Source organism: Anolis sagrei, chromosome 1 (assembly GCF_037176765.1).
Source record: "Anolis sagrei isolate rAnoSag1 chromosome 1, rAnoSag1.mat, whole genome shotgun sequence".
In the NCBI taxonomy this organism is placed as follows: domain Eukaryota; kingdom Metazoa; phylum Chordata; class Lepidosauria; order Squamata; family Dactyloidae; genus Anolis; species Anolis sagrei.
The window spans coordinates 158,559,876-158,585,791 of record NC_090021.1 but is presented as its reverse complement, the minus strand read 5'-3'; the positions used below and the strand labels follow the sequence as shown (position 1 = coordinate 158,585,791).

Genomic DNA, 25,916 nt, shown 5'->3' with positions numbered 1-25,916 from the left:
AATTAGGCAATTAATGTATTTTAAAAGTCTTTTAGACATTATTCTGCTAAATTGTCACATCACAGTATCATGTAGGGCACTATCAGGCACCTAGAGCATCTGTTTATTGGAAAACAATCCCGCATCTCTGCTAGCAGAGGAAGGAAAAGAGTTTAGACCTCTGCAGGGGATGTTTGATGTTGTTGCTCTTGCTGTTGTACCTTTATTATTGATGTACAAATAAATGGATGACATTAGAGGGATACTGGAACTATGCCTGCTGAGCCCATCTTTTCATGCCGTGCACCGAAGCACTGTTTTCATACCCATGATCTGCACTATAAATACTTGCAGGGTACAAATGACATGCGGGGAATTTTGCTTTGGTTTATGCCTGTAGGTTTATGTCGAAAAACCATTGTCCACTTGAAGATTAGGGGTGCATCTTGTTGTTGTTTAGTCATTCAGTTGCTTCTGACTCTTTGTGACCTCATGGACCATCCCACACCAGAGCTCCATGTTGGCTATCACCACCCCCAGTTCCTTCAGAGTCAAGCCTGTAACTTCAAGGATATCATCCATCCATCTTGTCCTTGGTTGGCCCCCAGGCATGTAGCGGGGGGGGGGGGGCGGGGGCTTGAGGGGCTTCAGCCCCCCCTCCGAAATTCTCATGGTGGTTCGCGAAAAGGCCTTACTGGTGCATTATTTAAACTGTTATGTTTATTCATATCATGATCTGATCACCATACTCAATATATCCCATATGCATGGGGATATTGGCAGGGCCGTAGCCAGAAAAAAAATTCGGGGAGGGTTGACTATTTCCGGGGTGGGGTTGAAAAATTTTTGGGGGGGGGGGTTGAAAATTTTGGGGAGGGTTGAAAATTTCGGGGGGGGGGGGGGTTGAAACCTGCCTCCTAGCTCACGCTGAAGCAAAGAGCACAGCAGGGGGCAGAGCAGCCTTCAATAGCCTGCAGCTCCACCCCTGTCAACCACCTCCACCAAGTCTGGCCTCCTTAATGAGAGCATTCAACACACACACACCCAACTTGGTTGCTTCACTACATTGGCTATTGCTGCAAGTAATGACAGTGTGAATAAATTGTCAATATTTGCTTGAGATAGTGCTTACAGTTCTGGAGGGACTCTTATTTTTTTTTTTGCATCTCATAGACTTAGCATGGGGATTTGGTTAACCAGTTAAAATTCATGAGTAAACCAGGTTTTTTTAAAAAAATCTGAAACATTTCGGGGGGGGGGGTTGAACCCCTAAAACCACCCCCTCGCTACAGGCCTGGGTATTGGGGTAATGATACAAAAGGTTTGCTAGGCTAGACCCTCTTTCACTCAGACTCAGCCCCTCCCGAAACTCAGCCCCCCCCCCAAAACCCCCCCTGAAAAAAATTCACCTCCTCCCCCCCGAAATGAAATCCTAGCTACGGGCCTGTTGGCCCCTCTTCCTTTTCCCTTCCATTTCCCCCAGCATCATTGTCTTCTCTAAACTTTCCTGTCTTCTCACGATATGGCCAAAGTACTTCATCTTTGCTTCCAATATCCTTCCCTCCAATGAGCCGTCGGGCTTTATTTCCTGAAGTATGGACTGGTTGGATCTTCTCGCAGTCCAAGGTACTCTCAGAACCTTCCTCCAACCCCACAGTTCAAAAGCATCTAACTTCCTTCGCTCAGCCTTCCTTATGGTCCAGCTCTCACATCTGTAGGTGACTATGGGGAATACCATTGCTTTAACTATGCAGATCTTGGTTGCCAGTGTGATGTCTCTACTCTTCACTATTTTGTCGAGATTGGTCATTGCTCTCCTACCAAGAAGTAAACATCTTCTGATTTCCTGGCTGCAGTCTGTGTCTGCAGTAATCTTTGCGCCTAGAAATACAAAGTCTGTCACTGCCTCCAAGTTTTCTCCTGGTCACCGCTGAGACCTGGGCTTCCAGATTTAGTGTTGAATCCAGGATCACACCCAAGCTGCGAACCTGTGTCTTCAGGGGGAGTGTAACCCCATCAAGCACAGGCTGTAGCCCTATGCCCATTTTGGCCTTTCGACTGACCAGGAGTATCTCTGTCTTATCATCACAGCTCAATTAAAAACTTTTTAGTTTCTTGTTATTCAAATGTAACTTTAAAAGTTTTTTAAAACTCCACACAAATACCTGAATGATAAATATCTCTTTACCTGTAATATAAAGCACACCAGAGTAGGGAGACCACACTCATAAAATTAACTAAAATAGGTGTGCTTTGGTTTGGCTTAGCTACTGCAAAAACAATTAATTAAAATAATTTATTCGTAATTAATTGCATCCAACTCTGGAGGAATAGATGGCAACATACCCTCATTAAAACCAGACTCTTTGAAGAAGTGAGATTGTGGGTGTAAATCATGGGTTTGCTCCTCTAAGATTCAATCTGTCAGATGGCTCTCTCTAACACAGTTGTGTTGTTTGCCTCGGTTTGCCAGGCAAAACACCCTTGACTTCTTATGCCCTTGTCCTTTTCAGTATTCCAAAGGCACACTCGCTGCAGCAACGTAGGCTGGTGTCACTCTTATTACCTTTACCTGTTTTATCTTTTGTGAAATTGAGCCTTTAGCCAGAATTGTCTGAGCTGCTCCTCCAGAAATTGGTTACCTGTGAGACTTCTCAAGCTCATTTCACTCAAGTAATTTGATTCCCACGTGCTTATGAAAATTGCTTTTCTGCTGAAGGCCATGGTGGAAGGGAACGGGCTCACGCAGTTCTCAGCAGCAATACAGCCCAAAGACAAAAGCAGAATAGTGACAATGGGAGAAAAAAATATATAAATCAAAATAGTTAAAATGATAGTCTTCTGCTTTAGCTCAATCTTACCCTGTCTATAACCTCCCCTACTTTCCTTCCCATTAGAAGCTATAGTAATGGGTTGTTGTAGGTTTTTCCGGGCTATATGGCCATGTTCTGGAGGTAATTGCCTCCAGAACATGGCCATATAGCCTGGAAAAACCTACAACAACCCAGTGATTCTGGCCATGAAAGCCTTCGAAAATACATAGCTATTAGGCCTGGGCGGTTTCGTTTCATTAATTCGTAATTCGTTAATAATTCGTTAATTTTTCCAATTACAAAACGATAACGAACCATTCTGGAGCAATCATTAAAAAAACAAATTTTTAAACACGTTTTGTAAATGCTTCGTATTTCATTATTGTATTCGTTTCGTTATTGTTCAGAGGTCGTTTCGTTATTATTTCCGCATGTCTGGGCCAGTTTTATGGTTTAATTAGTGAAAAAAAAATTATAATATCACACCAACAGTCAAGAACAGAGGGAGAGGGAAGCTTCAGAAGTTTTTGGAGGTTTTTTAGCGTATTTCGCGGTCGCGTCCGCCATTAACAAATTGTTTCGGAAATCGATTCGTTATTTTTTTACCATTTACGAAATTTCGTAAATATCGAACTTTTTAAAAGGAAAATTTTGTAATTATTTTAAATATCGAAACAAAAAAAAACCCCAAATACAAATCGATTTTAGAAACAAATTTTTGCGTTGTTACCCAGGCCTAATAGCTATAGTAATGTTGCCTTATGTGCTTTAGTGTTTCTTTCTTTCTCTCCTTTACTATGTGAACTGTGTTTAAAAGGGACAGCAGCTACTTAGGCATGCTATCAATTCACTTTTTGTGGTAAATAGAGGACGTGGGAAGAAAACTGGTGAAGTTGGACCAGTTTATTCTTCATGGAAGCACTATATTTCATAGTAGAAGGCATGTTTGTTCGTTTTTTTGCAGAAAAGGTGGGAGGTTTCGTACTCCCCATCTATAAGCCAGAAAAAGCATTCAACTGAAAATCTGGAAAACTTTTCTTAGTTATTGTGCGCAGCACCAACTTTAAAACCTGACTCAGTGTAAAAGAGGCCTGCTTCTATCTGGAAACTCTGGGCACATCTACACTGACCATTTAATTGTGCTGTTGTAATTTTAGAGTTTTTTAATACTGGTAGCCAGATTTGGAGGAAAGTTCTGAGAGTGCCTTGGACTGCGAGAAGATCCAACCAGTCCATCCTCCAGGAAATAAAGCCCGGCTACTCATTGGAGGGAAGGATAGTAGAGAAAAGTTGAAGTACTTTGGCCACATCATGAGGAGACAGCAAAGCTTAGAGAAGACAATTATGCTGGGGAAAGTGGAAGGTAAAAGGAAGAGGGGCCAACCAAGGGCAAGATGGATGGATGGCATCCTTGAAGTGACTGGACTGACCTTGAAGGAGCTGGGGGTGGTGACGGCCAACAGGGAGCTCTGGTGTGGGCTGGTCCATGAAGTCATGAAGAGTCGGAGGCGACTGACTGAATGAATGAACAACAACAAGCCAGATTTTGTTCATTTTATTGGTTTCCTCCTTTCTGTTGAAATTGTCCACATGCTTATGGATTTCTATGGCTTCTCTGTGTAGTCCAACATTGTGGTTGTGAGAATGGTCCAGTATTTCTGTGTTCTCCAGAGAACCAGAGAAATCAGCCATAGCAGAGCACCTGATGAACCAACCTGGACACAGCATTTTATTTGAGAACTCTAAAATTACAACAGCACAACAACAGAGAGGAAACAAAAAAGGACATCTAATCACCTCTCAACAAAAGTTTGCTCTAGGCAATGTCAGGCTATTATATGCTAATCAAGGTGGTCAGTTGAAACATTCACACCTAGCTCCAGCAGACAAGAGTCCTTTGTCCCACCCTGGTCATTCCACAGATTTATAAACCCTTTTTCCTAGTTCCAACACACCTCACTACCTCTGAGGATGCTTGCCATAGATGCAGGCGAAACGTCAGGAGAGAATGCCTCTAGACTAAGGCCATATAGCCCGAAAAAACCTACAACTACCCAGTGATTCCGGCCATGAAAGCCTTCAACAATACATTGAACATGTTTGTCTGCTTTCAGGGATCTTGAGTAAGCAGCGTCATCACCACCTTTCTCTCCTTCTTTTTTCCCATCAGGACTCCTTGAGGAAAAAACATATTGGTTGCTAGATGTGTGTCTAGCTCCTTTCCACAAAAATGGAATTAGGTAGCTGGTGGCAAATGATTATGGGATTGGGAATATTTGGGATATCAGATTTCCAGGTAAAGGAGGCTCAACCTGTAGCATATCTCACTATGCTCAGGACACCTTTTTGCCACCAAATACTTTCTAGTTTCATCTGGTTACAAGACCACTGTATTTTCTAAGACCAACTGCACAACAGTATCCCCAAAATTCCTGTTTCTGTTTCCCTAAATGTTTAGTATTTATTTTTTACTGAATATTTTTTCTTTGTTCAATAAGAGAATTCAGAATAAAAAATAGAAGTCCGTTTTACCTATTTTGTTTTCCCTTTTATTGAAAAGCATAGGCCCGGTGATTCCCCCCAGCTTTTTGCAAAAACCTTCTGTTTATTTACATAAACAAACAGTCGGATTGTGTTTGTGTGTGTGGAGGAATGGTGTGTATGTATATTGCTTTATCACAGCTTCCAGCAAGGGCACTAAGGTGTAGAATTAACATTTTAAAGGTGAATCATTTTGGCTGGAAGAAAAATGTTTCTTTTGAAAATAGGCTATGCATAAACAATCACATATTTTACTTGGCTGAAATACTGTGTAGGCACCTTTGGCATATATACTCTTCATTATAATTTATCATCAAATAGCAATAGAACTATAAGGCACATAACAATGCACCACGGAGCTCTTTGCTAAAGGGTTTGTGATACTAATTTAAATTCTTCTTACACTTTATTTATTTAGAGTACATATATGCTATCTTCCGAAATCCTCCCAAGGTAGCTTATATCAGATAATGAGTTTCATAATTCCCTTTCGTGTCTCTATATGGTGGATATTTATTGGGAATTCTATCAATTTGAAATGCATAATTCAAATTATTGCTTATTGCTTAACAGTGAATGAAAATCATTAATTAAAGAATAATAATTTGGATTCGTGCCACTGATACCTAAAATAACAAATGTTGTATGTATCATAGATATAATTTGAACCTTCTTTTAACCATATCTGTTAGACTTTAACCAGTTTCAAGGATTTATTTTGAAATATTAGCAATCTTTACTGAGAGTAAGCACAGCAGCTTTTTCACCACACAACTGTGAGGACTTAATAGGAAATATGGAACGGTCGCTCATACTTGCCTTCTTGTATGAGCTTCTCTTTATAATCCCTTTCTACTTTAATGACATATCACCAGAAAAAAAATGGGTCCTAATCCAAAAAGCGCACCAAACACAGAAGTTTTGGGTGTGACACGGAAGTTGGGATAGACGTTGTGTGACCTGGCATAAACCCAGCGGGTCATGGCCGGGTCATCGATGAGCTGGGTTTGCTGGGGGTCATTGAGCTGCAGGAGGTAGTCGCGCTTGAGGTGGGCGCGGAGGGCCAGGCGCTCGGCGTCGACGCGGCGCTTCTCCGGCGAGGCATTGTACTCGGCCGGGTCGAGCTGCGGCGGGAGCGAAGCCAAGGGTGCCAGGCAGTACGTGGTGCATGGGGGAGAGGGCGCCTCCATCTTGAAGGGCAAGGAGATGCCGGTGGAAGCGCCTATTAGACTTTAAGTAATACACTCATCTCTCCATGGCTTTATAACTTTATCCTAATGAAAGGACCTATTTATTCTCTGTCTTCGTCCATTCATCCTCAACATTGTGTCTTTTAATTACTTATCTCATTATATCGTGACGTGACTTGCCTACTAGAATCCCATCTCCTTTGATCAACAAACATGAATGTAATTTACCAGCTGCTGTTAAGCAATGTTATAATGCAGCGGTTATAGTAAACATTCACTTTTCTAGTCTGATGAGGATTTACTTGTATATTTAAAAAATGTAATCTGAATTATGCATGAAATACATGTATGAAATACTAGCCCAATTGGGGGTCCTCCACAGATTGTTGACTGGCGCTCCCATAAGCCTGGGCTATGTGGCCAATAATAAGGAATGTGACTACAAACATCTGGACAGCCCTCAGCTGGGGAAAGTTGAGCAATGTCACCTCATGTTAAAGAGATTTAAATGGACCCATGAGCAAAATGATTTCATCTTTTACTTTCTTTCTCTTTTTAGGTTTTCCAAATGAGCCAGCTGCCACCATTGCACTTACCACAATCAAGGAATGGCTAAGCAAGAATTATCACGAGGTAGGATTATAGACACAATGTCAATGTGGATGCTTTTCTGAAAAAAAAATGTTGCTGGAATACATGCAGGCCATAGTGGCATGCCCTTTTTTGCTTTTACAAACTAATCTGTGACTTGTAAACTGTTTCTAGCAGTGTTGAAGGGTTTGCGGTGCCCTCCAAGGTTTTTTCTCATTATATGGTTTTTTATCATTTATGCAAATATGGAACTTGGTAGTTTTGAACTTCATTCCAACTTCTTGAAGAAGGATATGCTGAACTATTCTTCCCACATATGGGAAACTATGTTGGTAAAGGGAATAATGAATCAACCCTAACAATAAAACTAAAAGGTTTCTGTTACAGATAGATTATGCATTTATTTCAAAATTTTATTAACTGTAATGTTTGCCTCAAGTGGCACTGAAATTAGAATGGAATAGTTTAAAATAGCAATCTATGTATTCTGTTTGTTTTGTTTGAAAAGCTGATTACAATATTGTAAAAGTGAATGGTCTACTTTGACAGAAAGGACTCTGAAAGATTTCTTGAAATATTATATTTGTGTGGTGCTTTGTTAGACCTGTTTACAATATACCACAAAACGTTGGTTGATTGTAACAACCATTTATCCCTACTTTCCCTCAAAGGAAATAGAGAATACAACTTTTTTTTTTGCTAAACACTTAGGGATAGCCTTGGAAGCCTTCTTTTCGTCTGTAATCATAGTGACAAATGTATAGTATTTACATTGACAAATGTAAGGAAGGAAGATGAATGAGAAACTTCAATAAGTTCGATTTCTGGATGATGACAATGGCAATGTCTCAAAACTATATTTTAAAGTTTCTTTTACATTTCATGGTTATAATTCTTTGATAGCACCACGACTGTTATGGTTCCATCCTGCGGATTCTTGAGATTTGTAGTTTTGTGATTTGTCTAGAATTCTCTTCCAGGGAGCTCTATTGCCTTATCATATCACAAATGCCTGGATTGCACAGAATCCAACATTAATTTCAAAGTTTATCTAAGTGTGGTAGGAAAGTGACTGAAACATTTTGCATTGAAATGAATGTCATTGTTTTCAGTGAGTTGGTACTTACAATGGTTAAACTGACTGCTCCTTGCTAAGTATGTTGTAAGTTGCCTTACATTGCAGTGCTGCAAAAAAGGTGGGATTGAAACCAAATAAACCATCATGATAACTGAAAAATGTGATTGCCAGCGGGTCTTGATATGGGTTACATTATTTAGGATTTTTAGCACTGTCTCTTTGAACTAAAAGTATTGCCTAGTGGAGTTAGAGCAGGTAACGATTTGTATAATGTCACACTTGTTCACTTAAGTAAGTTTGTATTGTTTTATTCAGTGATACAATTCTTTTTAAATGATGCGTCACCTATTACCTATTTATAATATAGTGAGTTGTATTTGGCTTTATTTTGTGTTTTTAAACTTGTGGAGAAACAGCATGCAGACCAAAAGATGGAAATCATCATAACTACAAACAGGTGTAATGTAATGTATTGTCGAAGGCTTTCATGGCCGGAATCACTGGGTTGTTGTAGGTTTTTTCGGACTATATGGCCGTGGTCTAGAGGCATTCTCTCCTGACGTTTCGCCTGCATCTATGGCAAGCATCCTCAGAGGTAGTGAGGTCTGTTGGAAGTAGGAAAATGGGTTTATATATCTGTGGAATGACCAGAGTGGGACAAAAGACTTTTGTCTGCTGGAGCTAGGTGTGAATATTTCAACTGACCACCTTGATTAGCATTTAGTGGCTTGGGAGTGCCTGGGGGAATATTTTGTTGAGAGGTGATTTGATGTGCCTGATTGTTTACTCTCTGTTGTTTTGCTGTTGTAATTTTAGAGTTTTTTTTAAAAAAATACTGGTAGCCAGTTTTTGTTCATTTTCATGGTTTCTTCCTTTCTGTTGAAATTGTCCACATATTTAAGTATTTCAATGGCTTCTCTGTGTAGTCTGACATGGTGGTTGTTATAGTGGTCCAGCATTTCTGTGTTCTCAAATAATATGCTGTGTCCAGGTTGGTTCATCAGGTTGTTTCAGAGCACCTGATGAACCAACCTGGACACAGCATATTATTTGAGAACACAGAAATGCTGGACCACTCTCAATGCTAATCTAAATGCTAATCAAGGTGGTCAGTTGAAACATTCACACCTAGCTCCAGCAGACAAGAGTCCTTTGTCTCACCCTAGTCATTCCACAGATATATAAACCCTTTTTTCTACTTCCAACAGACCTCACTACCTCTGAGGATGCTTGCCATAGATGCAGGCAAAACGTCAGTAGAGAATGCCTCTACACCATGGCCATATAACCCAAAAAAACCTACAACAACCCAGCTGTAATGTAACTTTGGTGTGTGTCATGACACAGCATTCTTGGATTTCTGGGTTAACAGATTAATGTGTTGATTTTTTTTTTTTTTTAAAAAAAGTCTATCTGGATATGGAAAGTGTCATCCATTCATATCACATCCGGTTGGTGTGTTGTATTGAATGCTGCATGAGAAGCTTTGAACCAAATCTACTGTTGTTCTGATTTAGGAAGAGGTTCAGCTCCGTTTTGTAGGATAGGAAATTCATATAAAAATTATGGCTTAAGGTTTTGCAGAAGTGTTTGCAAAGTAACATTTGTATTTTGGCTCCTATAATTTTTTTTGGATCCAAATAAATAAATAGCAAAGTGGGGTTTTAGAAAACAGGTATTCTGACTTCTCGGATTAATTATAAGTGCCTATTGGCTTCTGTTGAAGAATCCATGGTAATTCAGTGAGGATTCCTGTCAAGACCCAGAAGCCTCAAGTAGAGCCAAACACAAGATAAAAAGTTTAAACACAGCTTTATTGTACAAAAATAGTCTTTTAAAGCACTTAACTTCAGTGCATAGAGTCAGAATAGCAATTTGGCATCAAAAACGCAGTAATATCAGTAACAAAAATATAACCCGGATTATAACGCTGTTTAATCCGTGTTAAACTCAATGTTCAGCAATCTGCTTGAAAATTAGCACAGCACAAAAACACAGTCACAGAAGATGGAAAATGAAGTCCCAAAAACGATGTGATGTTCATGCACAAAGTTAGCAGAGTTTAAAGTTCCAAAAGTCAAAAGCGATAGTCAAACTGGTCCGTGGTCAAGCTGTAGTAAAAAGTAAACACTGGAACGCAGGAGTCACAGGAATGCAGGAACGCAGGAATGGAGGAAGCTGTAGCCCAAGGACCCAAGCTCGAGAGTTGGCAGTAACAAAGATTTATGTCCCATAAAGACACTTTGCCTTCTGCAAAGTATCATTCAAACAGAATCCACTTTTATCTTAGATTTCCTCATTATAGGATGATGAGCTCCCCACCCTTTCCTCATCGCTTTCAGCTGCATCCAACCCCGCAGCTGAACCCGAGCGAGCATCCCTCCACCTCTGCCAGCGTCTGCCAAGACTTAGATCTTGCCAAGTGCTCCCCGGTTGCCAATCCCCTGTGAACCCCTCAAATTCATCACTGGAGGTGGGTTGGTTACAAATGTCCCTAATCTGTTGAACACGGGTCCAATCCAGCTCCTCCTCCTCTCCCATATCACTCCCATCACTCCTTTCAAACCCCATGACATCCTCGTCCTCTGTAGGAGCACTAAGTATTTCCCGGATGCGCTTCCTCTGAAGCTCCTCATCGGACTCCGGATCGTGAGTAACCCTCTTTACTCCCCTGCTCTCCTCCTCATCTCCCATTTCGCAATCAGAGAAGCTCTCAAACATCTCAGAATCACTTGGGGCCATTATTATTTCTCTAATGCATTTCCACTGTTGTTCCCCTCTGATTCTTGCGCAGACCTCTTCTCCCTCCTACTAGTAGTAGGAACGTTATCATCACGCTGAACTACAACAATTCCTCATCTATAAGTGGTGTCTTCTTTAGTAACCAAAACACTGCTCTTAAAGTGTTTCAGAACTAGCACATTTACTTGAAAATGCATTTGATTATGCAATGTAAGATGATTTTTGTTCCTGGGTTATACATGTCATTTCCTATTGGGTTCCATCAGACAAACATAGAAAAAAAGTTTATTTAACTGCAAAAATGTTGTTTTTGCGAGACATCCTGCAGCACATCGAGTCTCAATTGATTCAACCTACTTTGTGGCAGGCAAAAAAAAAAATGAAGTTTTTGGGATAGAATAACTACTTTCAAAGTACATACCACACAATTAAACAGGGATAATACTTTCAAACCATAGTGTTATTCACCATGTCTCTTTAAGTAAATGCACGGAGCATTTAGTATCAAATGCACACTGCAAATTATTAATACACATTTTGCAAGGTATTATACAGCATTTTTATTGTGATAATGGTTACTACATGTGAAATGCAGAACGTGACATGATATAGACAACCGCAGCATTGACAACTAAAACCCATTTCAATCAGACTCCTAAGAGCAAGGTCTACAGTAAATAATTATATGTATTTAGTTGTTCTTTTGGAATTGCCCTGATGTGGTCTTGGAATACATTTCCTAGTGGAACTAATTTCTGATCATGTTTTACATTGAAGTCTGCTGACTTGCAGTTAAAGGGTAAATCACATTTGGACGTTAGTGAATGGCCATATATGTCAGCACAGAAATCCTTTGCATTGAATTCAAGGGAATGGCAACCGTCAGCAGTACTGGACAAATGCACTGCAGCTTTCTGGGTTATCTCTTTAGCAAACTACATTTTCACATTTTCCAAAGCACTCTAAAGACTTAATAGAATTCTTCTGGTCAGAGAATACGACCCTACACAAAATTATCCTCTAGGAAGGAGTTAATTTCTGTTTGAAAAACAGATTTAGAGCTTTAAGTGGATAAAATGCTATTTTGATCCATAAAGGCGAAAATGTTATCTCTTGTTTGGATACAATTTGGGTTTTCTTCTCTTTTATTGGGAAAGATATTTGAAAATCATTGTGTTTGTTACTTCCATTTGAAAGTTGCATTCAGCAACTAAATAATAATTAAATTAAATTAAATCCCCCTTATCCATGGATTCAACACCCACAGTTTCACTTATCCACATTTAAAAAGAAATCCCTCCCCCTCCATTCTTTAGAGTGTTTGTGGGCTTCTCAAGGTCCTCCAGTATAATTTTATTGTATATTTCCAGCTCAAGTATAGTCAAAATATAGGTTTTGCTATTATCCATATTTTCAGGTACCCATAGAGATCATGTAAGGTATTTCTTGTGAATATGAGAGTCAGATAGTGTAATGAAATATTGTATTATGAGCAGAGTATGCAAAAGTTTGGAAATAACTCGCATAAATATTGAGTACTCTTCCAAACCTCAACGAGTTGAGCCAGTTTATGTTTAGCATAGTGTTCTGGGAGTTGTATAACAAAAGAAAAAAATCCAAACAATCATGACAGTTGATTGTCAAAGTTTGGAAAACTTACTCTCTTTAATCCTTTACAACAGGGTTGGTTGAATCCCATAACGAATAATTCCATTTGTAGATTTTGGATCAGCAGTCCTAAGGTTAATCCAAAGTATTGAAAATGGTTTATAAAGTCTAAAATGTTGTGTGTGTATGTGTGTGTGTGTGTGTATATATATATATATATATATATATAATATTCATGTAAATAAGTTATTTAAACAGTACCTGTGTTCTGGTTGTTATTGGCTTTTATATCCTAGATTAGTTTCGGAAATTTGAAAAACCTTTCAAAAGCACAAAATATTTAGATCTCATAAAAAGTATCAAACCTAAAAAAAAACCCATCATTCATGGATTTCTCAGTATTTTTGGAATCTACTTGTTATTCTTAACAAGATCTAGATATCATCATAAAATGAACTTGTACATTCATTGCCGTTTTCTAGTTTTGCATTTGGGAATGCATATGGACAAACATGTCCCTTTTGTTAAACTGAAACAACAAAATATTTTGTTCATGTTTCAGTTCTCAGCAGGGAGCTGCATCTTCACTGCCTGCATTCTCTTGTTTTTCAAAAATTCATTAAACATTTTCAGGCGTAAGAAGCTTGAGAGACGAGTGTTTTGTTTGGCATGCCCTTCGGTCTGAGCTATATGTTTCTATTATTAAAAGTAAATCTTGGAATATGTTCTTTTTTTCTGAGGACTTGTGCAGATCTTTCATAATGACAGTGGTGTCAGTAAAACCCCAGTTTTCTATTTTAGTCATTTTTGCATGAAAGGACCACAAGATTAGCAGCACCATAGTGTCTTTGTAGAACAACACTCTGCTGGGTAGTTCGAAATTAGCTGCTTTCTATTTCTATATTCTAATTAAGGCAGTAATCACAGGCTGCTGATTGAAATGAAAATCAGTCATCATCCTACTGTCATCTAGCTTAAGTCAGTAATGGCGTAGGGGGGAAATACTTTTCAACTTTACACAAAAATTAAAATGATTCATTCTTCTTATGCCACTCCTCTCGGGTTGCCTTCAAAAAGAATCCATGTTCTCCCCGATGGCTAAACCTAAATATCATCTCACCATACAAATCACTTTCACAAATGATAAAGAAGCCACCGAGGGAATGGATTTGCCTTATGACATCTTCATATTGAGCCTGCCTTCATTCCCTAATCCTTTTTCTGCTTCTTTAATTATAGCATACCTATTAAAAGGAGGACACAAGGCAACTCCCTCAGGAGAAAATCTTTGCATTTAACTGCCAGCTCATGTCCATCAAGCCTCTAAGAGCTCTGCTTGTAGGATAGCTAAGTATATTATTGCTGAATTGATGTTGGCAGGAAAGGCACTTTTGATGCCAAAAGGGTTTCCCTTGCCCTGTCTTATCCATCCCTTAGCTATGTCACAAGCCCCCAGAGGAAGTCCTCTAACCAACAGGACACTGAGACTAACTGGATCTCTCAGATATATCTCCTAGTCTAAGAGGGAAACAGCAGTAATCAGGTGTGATATATGCTTACTAGGGCTGGGCGGTTTCGTTTCGTTAATTCGTAATTCGTTAAAAATTCGTTATTTTTTTTGTTAACGAAGCGATAACGAACCATTCTGGAGCAGCTTAAAAACGAAATGAATTTTTCAATTTGTTTCGTAAATGCTTCGTATTTCGTTATGTATTCGTTTCGTTATTGGTTTGAGGTCGTTTTGTTATTATTTCCGCATGTCTGGGGCAAGTTTTATAGTTGTTTTTTGTTTAATTAGTGAAAAAAATTATAATATCACACCAACAGTCAACAACAGAGGGAGAGGGAAGCTTCAGAAGTTTTTTTAGCGTATTGCGCGATCGCGGCCGCCATTAATGAATCGATTCGTTATTGTTTCGTTATTGTTTTGTAATTTTTTTTACCATTTACGAAAATTCGTAAATATCGAACTTTTTTAAAGGAAAATTTCGGAATTCTTTTAAATATCGAAACGCAAAAAACCCCAAAAAACAAATCGATTTTAGAAACAAATTTTTCCGTTGTTACCCAGGCCTAATGCTTACCTCTCTGGACACTACATATTTAGAATATTTTATAAAAGCATCATTAGTTTGAGATAATAATAATAATAATAATAATAATAATAATAATAATAATCTTTATTTATACCCTGCCACCATCTCCCCCAACAGGGACTCAGGGCGGCTTACATGAGGCCAAGCCCAAACAGCAAATTACACTAAAATAAAAACCAAAACACACAAAAAAAACCCAACACAATAAAATACATAAAACATATGAATACAATGAGCAATATACAAATACAATATCCACAATCACAATGACTCTTCTGTCGCGCGCTGGGCCTGTAAATAATTGTCTTTAAATAGGGCATGCAACTTGAGCCCAGCGGGAAGCCAGGGCCCCCCGAAGAGAAGTTCTCAGAGGTTTTCCACCACAAATGGTCTTTAGATGGCTTGTGAAGTATAACAAAGTCCTTTATTAATGAACAATCAAACAGAAACTTCTCTTGTCTTCAGAAAGTTAAACAAATGATTCCAGGCTTTTATGCAACTGGCGGCTTCCTAATCTTGTCCATGAAGGACAGGCAATTGTCTTCAATAACTAATTCTTTTCTTTAAAAGAAAATCCCCTTGTTTAACTTCTCCCAGGCTGACTGTAATCTAATTCTTATTGATGTGGGCTCTGCTACCGGGTTGAATTGCATCTCAAACGCCGAGTGGACCTACCAGTAAGGCTAGTAGATTCTCCAGCTGGAGTTCTTTGGTCTTTAGGGCTGTTTCCCTGAAAATCTTTGGAGACTCTTAAGACTGTTCTCCCCTGGAAAGTCTTAAGGGTTGAAGCTTTTGTACAGGAGAAGCTTGTACACATCGTGTGATGTCCGAAGTCAGTCTCCATTCCCCAGACGGGGTGAAAGCATCCTAGGCTGCTGATTTCACCCCATATGATGAGGTCATTGGTTCCTTTCATAGCTATAGCTTTTCTTTTTTGTGTCAGGAGCAACTTGCTGTAATGATAAGAAAAGATTCCACAGAACTGTCTTAGCACCAATAGGAAAAAAAAACCAACGGGAAAAAAACAGGGAGGAAGGGTTAGAGGCCTTGAGGGTGTGTTTAGGACTGAACTTTTCCATTATGGTTTAAACATAGGAATAAAGGAAAGTGGTGAGAGGCCCTATTCCCTCTGGTCACGGTTTTCAATTTCAAATTGCATCCCAGCTGATTTTATCCTTACCATGTGGAAAATCACTTTATTGTGATTTCCCACCATAAAGTGGTCAAGCAGTTCTGTCTCTATTCACTATTATAGTGATTGAATTTACAGTTTCCAGTGGCTATATTTGGGCTTCTGCCCTCTCAGAAATCATAGGAAATATACATATAGTTGTATGTTACTTTTGGTTTCATTGTAAGGAAAATAGTCCCAGAGTCTTTTGTTCAGAGTGCTTTTCATCTAAAGATCAACTGGGTCTTACTGCTGCCAAATCTCAGCATTGTAAGATACAGTTTGAAATGTATGACTCTGACATTTAATAACTCAGGTGATACTACTCAAATATTTCATAGATTTGATATTGGACTATGCTTTGGGGAAAGTTAAAGATCTTTGACCAGTTGACATTAAGTTACAGAAATAGTTATAATGTTGCAAACCAAAATTTTAGGGGGGAGGTTGTCTCTGGACCAGAAATGAAATACTAGAGATAAAACTGAACATAGAATGATAAAAGGGGTATATCGTGTAAAAATGATTTATGTATTATCTCTGTATTATCACAAACTATTTTTTTGGTCAATTCTGTCAAACTGTAAAATGGGATGGGCAGTGTCTTAAATTTAGCAAGGCATATATCTGACTGAATGAGAAGCAAACTTGGTTCACATTTCAAATAACGCAAAATTCCTTATGAATTCTTGCTATGCATTGCACATCTGCCTCAGGGTTTCATAGCTGGACTGTCGGCTACAGTCTTTGGTGATCCAGAAACCATAGGATTAGCTGATATTACTGGCTAAAATGGAGATTCATCTCACGGAATCACTAGATTGGGGATCTCTTTATATCCCGAATGGACTTTTGGATGTCTTAATGATGCAAAGCAGCTTCTGGATAGTATTGTGTGTTGTTTTTTCTTATTTAAACTAACTTTACTCTGAATTTAGCAAAGTTGGGATATTCTTCAGAATTTGTTGGACACCCTGGAGTATTCTGGGGCTTCGGCATAGTCTGGGCAGTCAGCATGGATCTGATTCAGACCAATTTGTCATCCAGAGTGAGCATTGGCACTATCAGTCATAGGTACAGAGAGGGATCATTTCTATGTTCTTGCTGTTCCTAGCTTACAAAACTCTGTTCGAACTCCTGGCCACTCCTGGCCACTCCTGTGGGTGTCCTATTCTGACATCAGCAGAGGTGTCCACAGAGATTAACTTGACAATTCAGCAGCAGATCAGTTGCACAACTTCAGCGCTTTCCAGTAGCTTCTTCCTGCACAGTATTTTCAGTCAACTGTTTCCACAGCCTGCAGTCACTCTGGAACCTTTTACAGACACTAGAGCACATGCCCGGCCATTGTCAATTTTACCATTGTCTTTCCCCCAGTCTAGATGATATTACAAACTTACCACAGCATACAGTTATATCTTGTCTTAGCAGACAGGTTCTTTTAATTACATATAGCCTTTGACGAACAACAGCACAGCACAAGGAGAAATATACACTATACATGACTTCCTTATATACAATTCTATACAATTACACATAGCAATCTCTGACTGGTTCCCAAGTCATTGACTTCACTCAGACCCAGGATTACATAATTCACAATCACCTGGAGTAGGCCAGAACACATTCCCCAAATGAAGCTCTATATACAGTTAATGCATGACTCAGCATTCCCAATAGAAGCCCATTAGCAGTGCATGACTCAGCTATATTACATTGCAATACATTGTAAAACCTGACAAAAACTCTGTTCGAACTCCTGGCCATGTGACCAGCATGTCAAAGAGGAGATTGCTGGTCTTGTGGGTGTCCTATTCTGACATCAGCAGAGGTGTCCACAGAGACCAGACGCTTGGATGGAGCTTTTTGATCTGAAAAGAACAGGAACGGTAGTAACATGGAGGTGATGACAGCATAGCAGAATAGAAGCACTACTGGGTTTTCTAGACCAGCTTCCTAAACTGTGGGTTCTGACCCCAAATGGAGCCCCATTAGCTTAACATGGGGTCCTGAAAAATGTGGCAAAAGTAAAAGGTTTCTGAACACCATCCATTTACACAAATCTGTTAGCAACAATGTGCAGTGCTTACAGTGAACTCTGCAGAAAATGCTTCAGCTGTACTCCACAAAAAGGGAATTTAGCCTGTTTTGAAAGTGGTCACTTTCGAATTTTGAAAGTGGTCATGAGTGGAAAAGGTTTAAGAAGCCCTGGTGCAGACAACATACTGAATGTGAGGCTAATTTGCACTGGGCTAAACTATCCAGTGCCAACATTAGATGACATTTTGTTACAAACAAGAAAAACGGCAATGAAATGTTGGAACATTTAACATCCTGTGGTAGCCAGTGACACTGTTGTTTTTGTAAGGGTATATATGCGTTTTATAAGAATATATATGTGCATTTTATAAGCGTATTATTTGTAGAAGCTTCATTATTTCAGCAAACAAAGCTCACTTTTGTAATGTGTGTGCCTGTGCGTGTTTTGCTTGGGGATAAAAACTTTGGCAGTGAAACCATTTGTTTAGCTGCAGAGGGGCAATGAAAAGCAAGAGAGCAGAACGCAAGAACAATTTGTCAGGTTACAGTAAACATCCAACAACAGCTCCAACATCGCCAAGCAGAATGTCAGTTGATGTTGAGATTTGTTTTTTGCATTGGAAAATATGAGAATGTGGACTTGTATATTTGGAAATTGCTGTTCTCTTATCACTCAGTCAGTTGTCACACTGAGAAGTTTGAAAGGGCAGAGGGGTCTTAGATCAGAGGAGGATGAAGTTCCCAGTTTGACATGCTCCTGTTCTTTTAAAATTAACAAGAATTAAAAAATCTCTTAGAGTCAATGCAAAGTAATGTTTTAGTAGCCTGCTGTGGACTCAGAAAGAATGAAACTCACCTGACTTCCTCTGGGATGTGTTCCATAATCAGACTACTGCTATAGTAAAAACCCAATTATATATACCCACTAGGATAGGTATATTGATGGTAATAGGTTATCAATACATTTGTAGGCTTTCCCCGAATATGTGGTAAGGAAGGAGTGGGGCTGCTATATTCTAACAATAAATAATTTATTTATCGTGTCAGGGGCAACCGGACAATTGTATTACATTTCTAACAGAACCAAACAAACAGACCAAACACAAAGTTTGCAAGTTTGGTAGTTGATTAAATGTCCTTTGACCAGTATCTGGCCATTTGGAGTGCCTCTGGTGTTGCCGCAAGAAGGTCCTCCATTGTGCATGTAGCAGGGCTCAGGTTGCATTGCAGCAGGTGGTCAGTGGTTTGCTCTTCTCCACACTCACACATCGTGGATTCCACTTTGTGGCTCCATTTCTTGAGGTTTGCTCTGCATCTTGTGGTGCCAGAGCACAGTCTGTTCAGCGCCTTCCAAGTCGCCCAGTCTTCTGTGTGCCCAGGGGGGAATCTCTCATTTGGTATCAGCCATTGATTGAGGTTCCGGGTTTGAGCCTGCCACTTTTGGTCTCTCGCTTGCTCAGGTGTTCCAGTGAGTTTCTCTGTAGATCTTAGAAAACTATTTCTTGAGTTAAGTCGTTGGCGTGCTGGCTGATACCCAAACAAGGGATGAGGTGGAGATGTCACTGCCTTGGTCCTTTCACTATTGGCTGCTAGTTCCCGGCGGATGTCAGGTGGTGCCAGGGGTCCTCAAACTAAGGCCCGAGGGCCGGATGCGGCCCACCAAGCTCATTTACCCGGCCCTTGCTCAGGGTCAACCTGAGTCTGAAGTTATTTGAAAGCACACAACAACAACAACAACAACAACAACAACAATCCTATCTCATCAGCCAAAAGCAGGCCCACACTTCCCATTGAAATACCAATAATTTTATATTTGTCAAAATTGTTATTCATTTTAATTATTGTATTGTTTTTAAGTGTTTTTTTTTTTTTGCATTACAAATAAGATATGTGCAGTGTGCATAGGAATTTATTCATGTTTTTTCAAATTATAATCCGGCCCTCCAACAGTTTGAGGGACTTTGACCTGGCCCTCTGTTTAAAAAGTTTGTGGACCCCTGGACTAGAAGGGGTAATTTCTCTAGTGGTGTAGGGCACAGACACTCCGTGATAATGCGGCATGTCTGATTAAGAGCCACATCTACTGTTTTAGTGTGGTGAGATGTGTTCCACACTGGGCATGCACACTCAGCAGCAGAGTAGCAAAGCTCAAGGGCAGATGTCTTCACTGTGTCTGGTTGTGATCCCCAGGTTGTGCCAGTCAGCTTTTGTATGTTATTATTTCTAGCGCCCACTTTTTGCTTGATATTCAGGCAGTGCTTCTTGCAGGTCAGAGCACGGTCCCAAATACCTGGGAGTCACCCTGGATCGTGGTCTGACCTACAATAAACAATGCCTGAATAGGTCTCATGATGCGCAGCAATTTTTTTTTGGTCGTGTCAGGAGTGACTTGAGAAACTGTGAGTCGCTTCTGGTGTGAGAGAATTGGCTGTCTGCAAGGACGTTGCCCAGGGGACACCCGGATGATTTGATGTTTTTATCATCCTTGTGGGAGGCTTCTCTCATGTCATAGAATCATAGAATCATAGAATCAAAGAGTTGGAAGAGACCTCATGGGCCATCCAGTCCAACCCCTTGCCAAGAAGCATGCCCCCGCATGAGGAGCTGGAGCTGATAGAGGGAGCTCATCTGCCTCTCCCCGGATTCAAACCTGCGACCTGTCGGTCTTCAGTCCTGCCGGCACAGGGGTTTAACCCACTGCGCCACCGGTGGTTATGCGCAGCAATAAAGATACTGGGTTTTAAGGTTAGTGGAAATAAATAAATATTGAAGTATGATGCTGTGGAATTCAAGGAAAACTCACAGAAACTTAGAGTTAATGCTTCCATGTTTGCCAATATGTGGAAAAATGTCAAGCTTATGGGAAAATGTGTTGTTAATCAGTTAAGTGACATATGACATGCAGTTTGTGCAATGACGGCTGTGCACACATTTGTATGAAAGAGCTGATTTTACTGCTTGCCAGACCCTAATGTTTGCATCATTAATATGAGTCAAATTTGATATGCATACATAAAGGAGTGGTCACCACATTTTATTTGATAGAAAAATATCTGACAAGTGCAAGAATGAGTAAAAGTGGGTCACTTTCCTATTCTAGTTACTCCTCTGGCATGTTGCCGCACAACAGGGCTTTCCGTTAATAATGAAGACATTTTGGAGACATAATATTAACAGTCAGTTGGCTTTATTTAATTGGCACGCCATTGTATCCCCATAAATTCCGCCAGGAACCACCATGGAAGGCTTTGAAGGCTTGTGAAAGAAAAAGCAGCATGGCCCTTAAGAAAGGAGTTATTTTAAGCTAAAGGTTTTAAGATTTCAGGTTTCCTGTATCTGGCTGGGAATTAACTAAAATGCTTTGAGTTCCTCGCTTTCAAGAATGCTAATGTAATGAGCCTATTAAGTTGTCTCAGTGGGAACGAAGTATAAGCTCTGGCAGGACTGGGCCAAGGTATGGAGAATTTCAAAGAATATGAATTTGAATGACTTTGTGACACATCCCTTTATTTATGGATTTCATCCAGTGCTCCACTTTATGACTCAGGATAATGACACCGACAATTAGGGGAAGAGATAAACTCTATGTGTTATGGAGGCATGCTTGGTAATTTTTGGATTTTAGCCCCCCCCCCCCCCCCAACCAACTTCCTAAAAAAGGAATGCTTCTCTTTTCTCTCTTATAATGAACTAGCTTTACCCACCACGCGTTGCTGTGGCCAACCTTCTCTCCCTCTTTCTCTCCTTCTTTCAGTCCTTCATTTCCTTTTTTTTCTTTCCTTTCTTCCTTCTCTACTTGTTTACTTCCTTCCTTAGCTTTTTGCTCCCATCCTTCCTTCTCTTTATTTCTTTCCTGCCCTCCCTCTTTCTCTCCTTCTTTCTCTTCTTCCTTTGCTCCATCTTTCCTCCCTTCCCTTTTTCTTTCCTTCTCTCCTCCTTCCTTCGCTTCCTCTTTCCTTCCTCCTCCCTTTTTATTTTCCTTCCTCTTTCTCTCCTTTCTTCCCTCTCTATCTCTTTCCTTCCTTCCTTCGCTCTTGACTTCCAGACTTTCTTTTCTTTCTTTCTTTTCTTCCTGCCCTTTCTCTTCTTCCTTTGCTTTTTTCCCTCTCTTCCCCTTCCCAAATTCCCCTTCCTTCCTTCCTTCCTTCCTTCCTTCCTTCCTTCCTTCCTTCCTTTTGACACATTCCCTTCCCCTTCCCTTTCTTCTTTTTTTCTATCTTTCTTTCCTTTCCTCCTTCCTTCCTTTCTCCCTTCTTTCCCATCCTCCTTCTCTCTCTGTATTCTTTCTTTCCTACCTTTCTTCTTTCATATACCTTCTCAACTTCCCTCCCTTCCTCCCTTCCTTGTTTTCTTTCCTTCCTTCCTTTCTCCGTTCGCGCAGCATCCTGGCACCCAGCGAGCAAGCCGCGTTCTAGAACTACAGTTCCCAGAGTGCATTGTGTGTGTACTTCCTCCCCTGGGCACTGTGCATGCACAGTTGGGTTTTGTAATAGTTAGTTTGTTGAAATGTTTGGAATTTTGATTTGTGTTGTGCATAGCTTGTGGGTTGAGGCATGTGCACGGCAAATTTGGTGAGTTTTCATCAGGGGGTTATCACGTTTTGCTGTCCCGTTGAACACCCTTTCCATTTTTATATATATAGATGGCATTTCAGAAAATGGCTTTGAGTGAGATGTAGTTTCAGCAAGTGAAAATACTCATTAAGCATAAGGATCCCGCTCCAAGTGATTGCTTAAGATTAAGTAAGGTTGCTACCTTGGAGAAGTTTGTACAGAAGGAAATCGAGAACCCATTTGAAAAGATTCCATGATTTGGCCTTGAAGGTAGCTGGCCTTTGGCTATTTCATGCCACCACACTGAAGGAAAAGGTCAGTTTGGGAAACACTGGTGAGTCGAAGAGTAATGGAGAATAGATCTTGAATAATTAGAGTAAATGTAGGAAGGGATGATATATGGAGATTTCTGGGAAGAACTGCACTTTAGTCAATATAAAGTCCCATTTTTATTGGGTGAAGATTGGCACAGTGACATTTACGGTAAGCCAGCAAAAAAAGACAGCCGATATCCTGCAGAAGTATGTTCTCAACTAGGACTGGAGGATTTTTCTTGGTCTAAACTTCAAAGCAAGTTCTACCAGAGTAAAACGTGGCAAGAACATAGCTGTCTGTCTAGATTTTATTTTGTGATGCAATTTTCAGGGAAGAAAATTACCAAACTGGTTGTGTAAAACAACATTTCAGGGGAAGTCACATATAGATATGCATATTTTGTGAGAAATCAAATTATTTACATGGAGATTAAGGCAAATGAATTCATAGAATCATAGAATCAAAGAGTTGGAAGAGATCTCATGGGCCATCCAGTCCAACCCCCTGCCAAGAAGCAGGGATATTGCATTCAAATCACCCCCGACAGATGGCCATCCAGCCTCTGTTTAAAAGCTTCCAAAGAAGGAGCCTCCACCACATTCCGGGGCAGAGAGTTCCACTGCTGAACGGCTCTCACAGTCAGGAAGTTCTTCCTCATGTTCAGATGGAATCTCCTTTCTTGTAGTATGAATCATTGTTCTTTGTCCTAATCTCCAGGGAAGCAGTAAACAAGCTTGCTCCCTCCTCCCTGTGGCTTCCTCTCACATGGCTATCATATCTCCTCTCAGCCTTCTTTTCTTCAGGCTAAACATGCCCAGCTCCTTAAGCCTCTCCTCATAGGGCTTGTTCTCCAGACCCTTGATCATTTTAGTCACCCTCTTCCTCTGGACACATTCCAGCTTGTCAATATCTCTCATGAATTGTGGTGCCCAGAACTGGACACAATATTCCAGGTGTGGTCTAACCAAAGCAGAATAGAGGGATAGCATGACTTCCCTAGATCTAGACACTATGCTCCTATTGATGCAGGCCAAAATCCCATTGGCTTTTTCCCCGCTGCATCACATTGTTGGCTCCTGTTTAACTTGTTGTCCACAAGGACTCCAAGATCTTTTTCACACGTACTGCTCTCAAGCCAGGCATTATCCTCCATTCTGTACCTTTGCATTTTGTTTTTTTCTGCCAAAGTGGAGTATCTTGCATTTGTCCCTGTTGAACTTCATTTTGTTAGTTTTGGCCCATCACTCTAATCTGTCAAGATCGTTTTGAATGCTGCTCCTGTCCTCTGGAGTATTGACTATCCCTCCCAATTTGGTGTCGTCTGCAAACTTGATGATCGTGCCTTCTAACCCTTCATCTAAGTCATTAATCAAGATGTCGAACAGGACCGGGCCCAGGACGGAACCCTGCTTGTGGCACTCCGCTTGTCACTTCTTTCCAGGATGAAGAGGAAGCATTGGTAAGAATTGACAAGTGGAATTATGTTGTTGAAGGCTTTCATGGCCAGAATCACTGGCTTGTCATGAGTTTCCTGGGCTTTATGGCTATGTTCCAGAAGTATGCTTCTGAAACATGGGCATACAGCCCGGGAAACCCACAACAACTCAATCCATAGATTATTTGTGGCAAAAGGATGGGGTAGATTTATGTGTTTTCTAAATGGGCATGGGCCAGAATTGGATAGCGCCATTAACCCTTGTTTGGAGGTTTAGCACAGCTGGTAAATCATCAGCTATTATAATATCTATCAACCAAAAGGTTGCAAGTTCAAAGCCCCGGGTTGGTGTGAGCTGCCAACTGTCAGCCTACCTCATTGTTTACCTAAGCAATTCAAAAACAGCTTTCGCTGTAATTAGAGAAATTAGGTACCGCTAAAAAGCGGGGGAGGTGTTTTATAACGCCATAAAGAAGGAAGATCAGAAAATGCAGGTCAACCAAAAGGAAGGAGGAAGTCCTGATGGCTCTTTGTCATAGAGGATGGAGCAACAGCACCCCCTGGACACACGCCCAACCTTCCATGGCACTTCCTGTTCTGTTCTATACAAAGTGGCATTGAATGTTTGTCATGTATGTGTACTGTGATCCAACCTGAGTCCCCTTCGGGGTGAGAAGGGCAGAATATAAATAAAGTGTTGTTGTTACTATTATTATTGTTATTATTATTATTATTATTATTATTATTATTATTATTCTCACATAACTTTTTCCCATTAAGAATTATTTTTTCCAGAAAGCATTCCACATAAATGGCAGACATCTTCATTAGCATTCCTGACATGAAAAAAGTTGATCTGTTTATTTATATTTTTCTTTTTCACTTTATTGTATACTAGCCGTCCCCTGCCACATGTTGCTGTGGTCCAGTCTGGTGATCTGGAAAATAAAGTAATGAGAAAGTGTTGGCTTCTAATATATGTAATTTCCTCTATGCTTGTGGGTAAACAATACTTCTTGTTTCTTCGTCAGTGTTGCTATCGAGATTGTCTGGTTTGCCTATTCTGGACCATGCAACATATTATTGTCCTTCTTTAGGGCTCCCTTTCATATCTATGATATTATATCTGTTATATACATGTATGTGTGTGTGTGTGTGCATGTGAATATATATATCTATGGCTGGATAGCTCTTTGGCAGGAGGGCTTTGATTATGTTTTCTTACCCTGGTGAATGGAGTTGGACTGGATGGCCTTAAGACAGCATTTCTCAACCAGGGGGTTGGAACCCTGGGGGGGGGGGGGGTCACGAGGGGGTGTCAGAAGGGTTGCCAAAGACCACTAGAAAATACAGTATTCTCTGTTGGTCATGGGAGTTCTGTTTGGGAAGTTTGGCCCAATTCTATTGTTGGTTGGGTTCAGAATGCTCTTTGATTGTAGATGTACTATACATCCCAGCAACTACAACTCCCAAATGTCAAGATCTATTTCCCTCAAACTCTATCTGTGTTCACATTTAAGAATATGGAGTATTTGTGCCATGTTTGGTCCAGATCCATCATTGTTTGACTTCACAGTGCTCTCTGGTTGTAGGTGAACTACAACTCCCAAACTCAAGGGCAATGCCCACCAAACCCTTCTAAGTATTTTCTGTTGGTCATGGGGGTCCTGTGTGCCATGTTTGATTCAATTCCATCATGGGTGGAGTTCAGCATGCTTTTTGATTGTAGGTGAACTATTAATCCCAGCAACTACAACTCCCAAA

General features: G+C 40.2%; 1 protein-coding gene and 1 pseudogene across 1 annotated transcript in view; one reads left to right on the top strand and one right to left on the bottom strand.

Annotated features, from left to right (window-relative positions):
- Window positions 1-25,916, top strand: part of MACROD2 (mono-ADP ribosylhydrolase 2) — a 1,709,805-nt gene that overhangs the window by 1,086,086 nt on the left and 597,803 nt on the right. Inside the window, exon 8 of the mRNA XM_060784142.2 lies at window positions 7,083-7,156. Coding sequence (XP_060640125.2) covers window positions 7,083-7,156 — 74 coding nt within the window. The remainder of the gene's footprint in view (window positions 1-7,082; window positions 7,157-25,916) is intronic.
- Window positions 6,045-6,523, bottom strand: LOC132761982 (NADH dehydrogenase [ubiquinone] 1 beta subcomplex subunit 4 pseudogene; annotated as a pseudogene).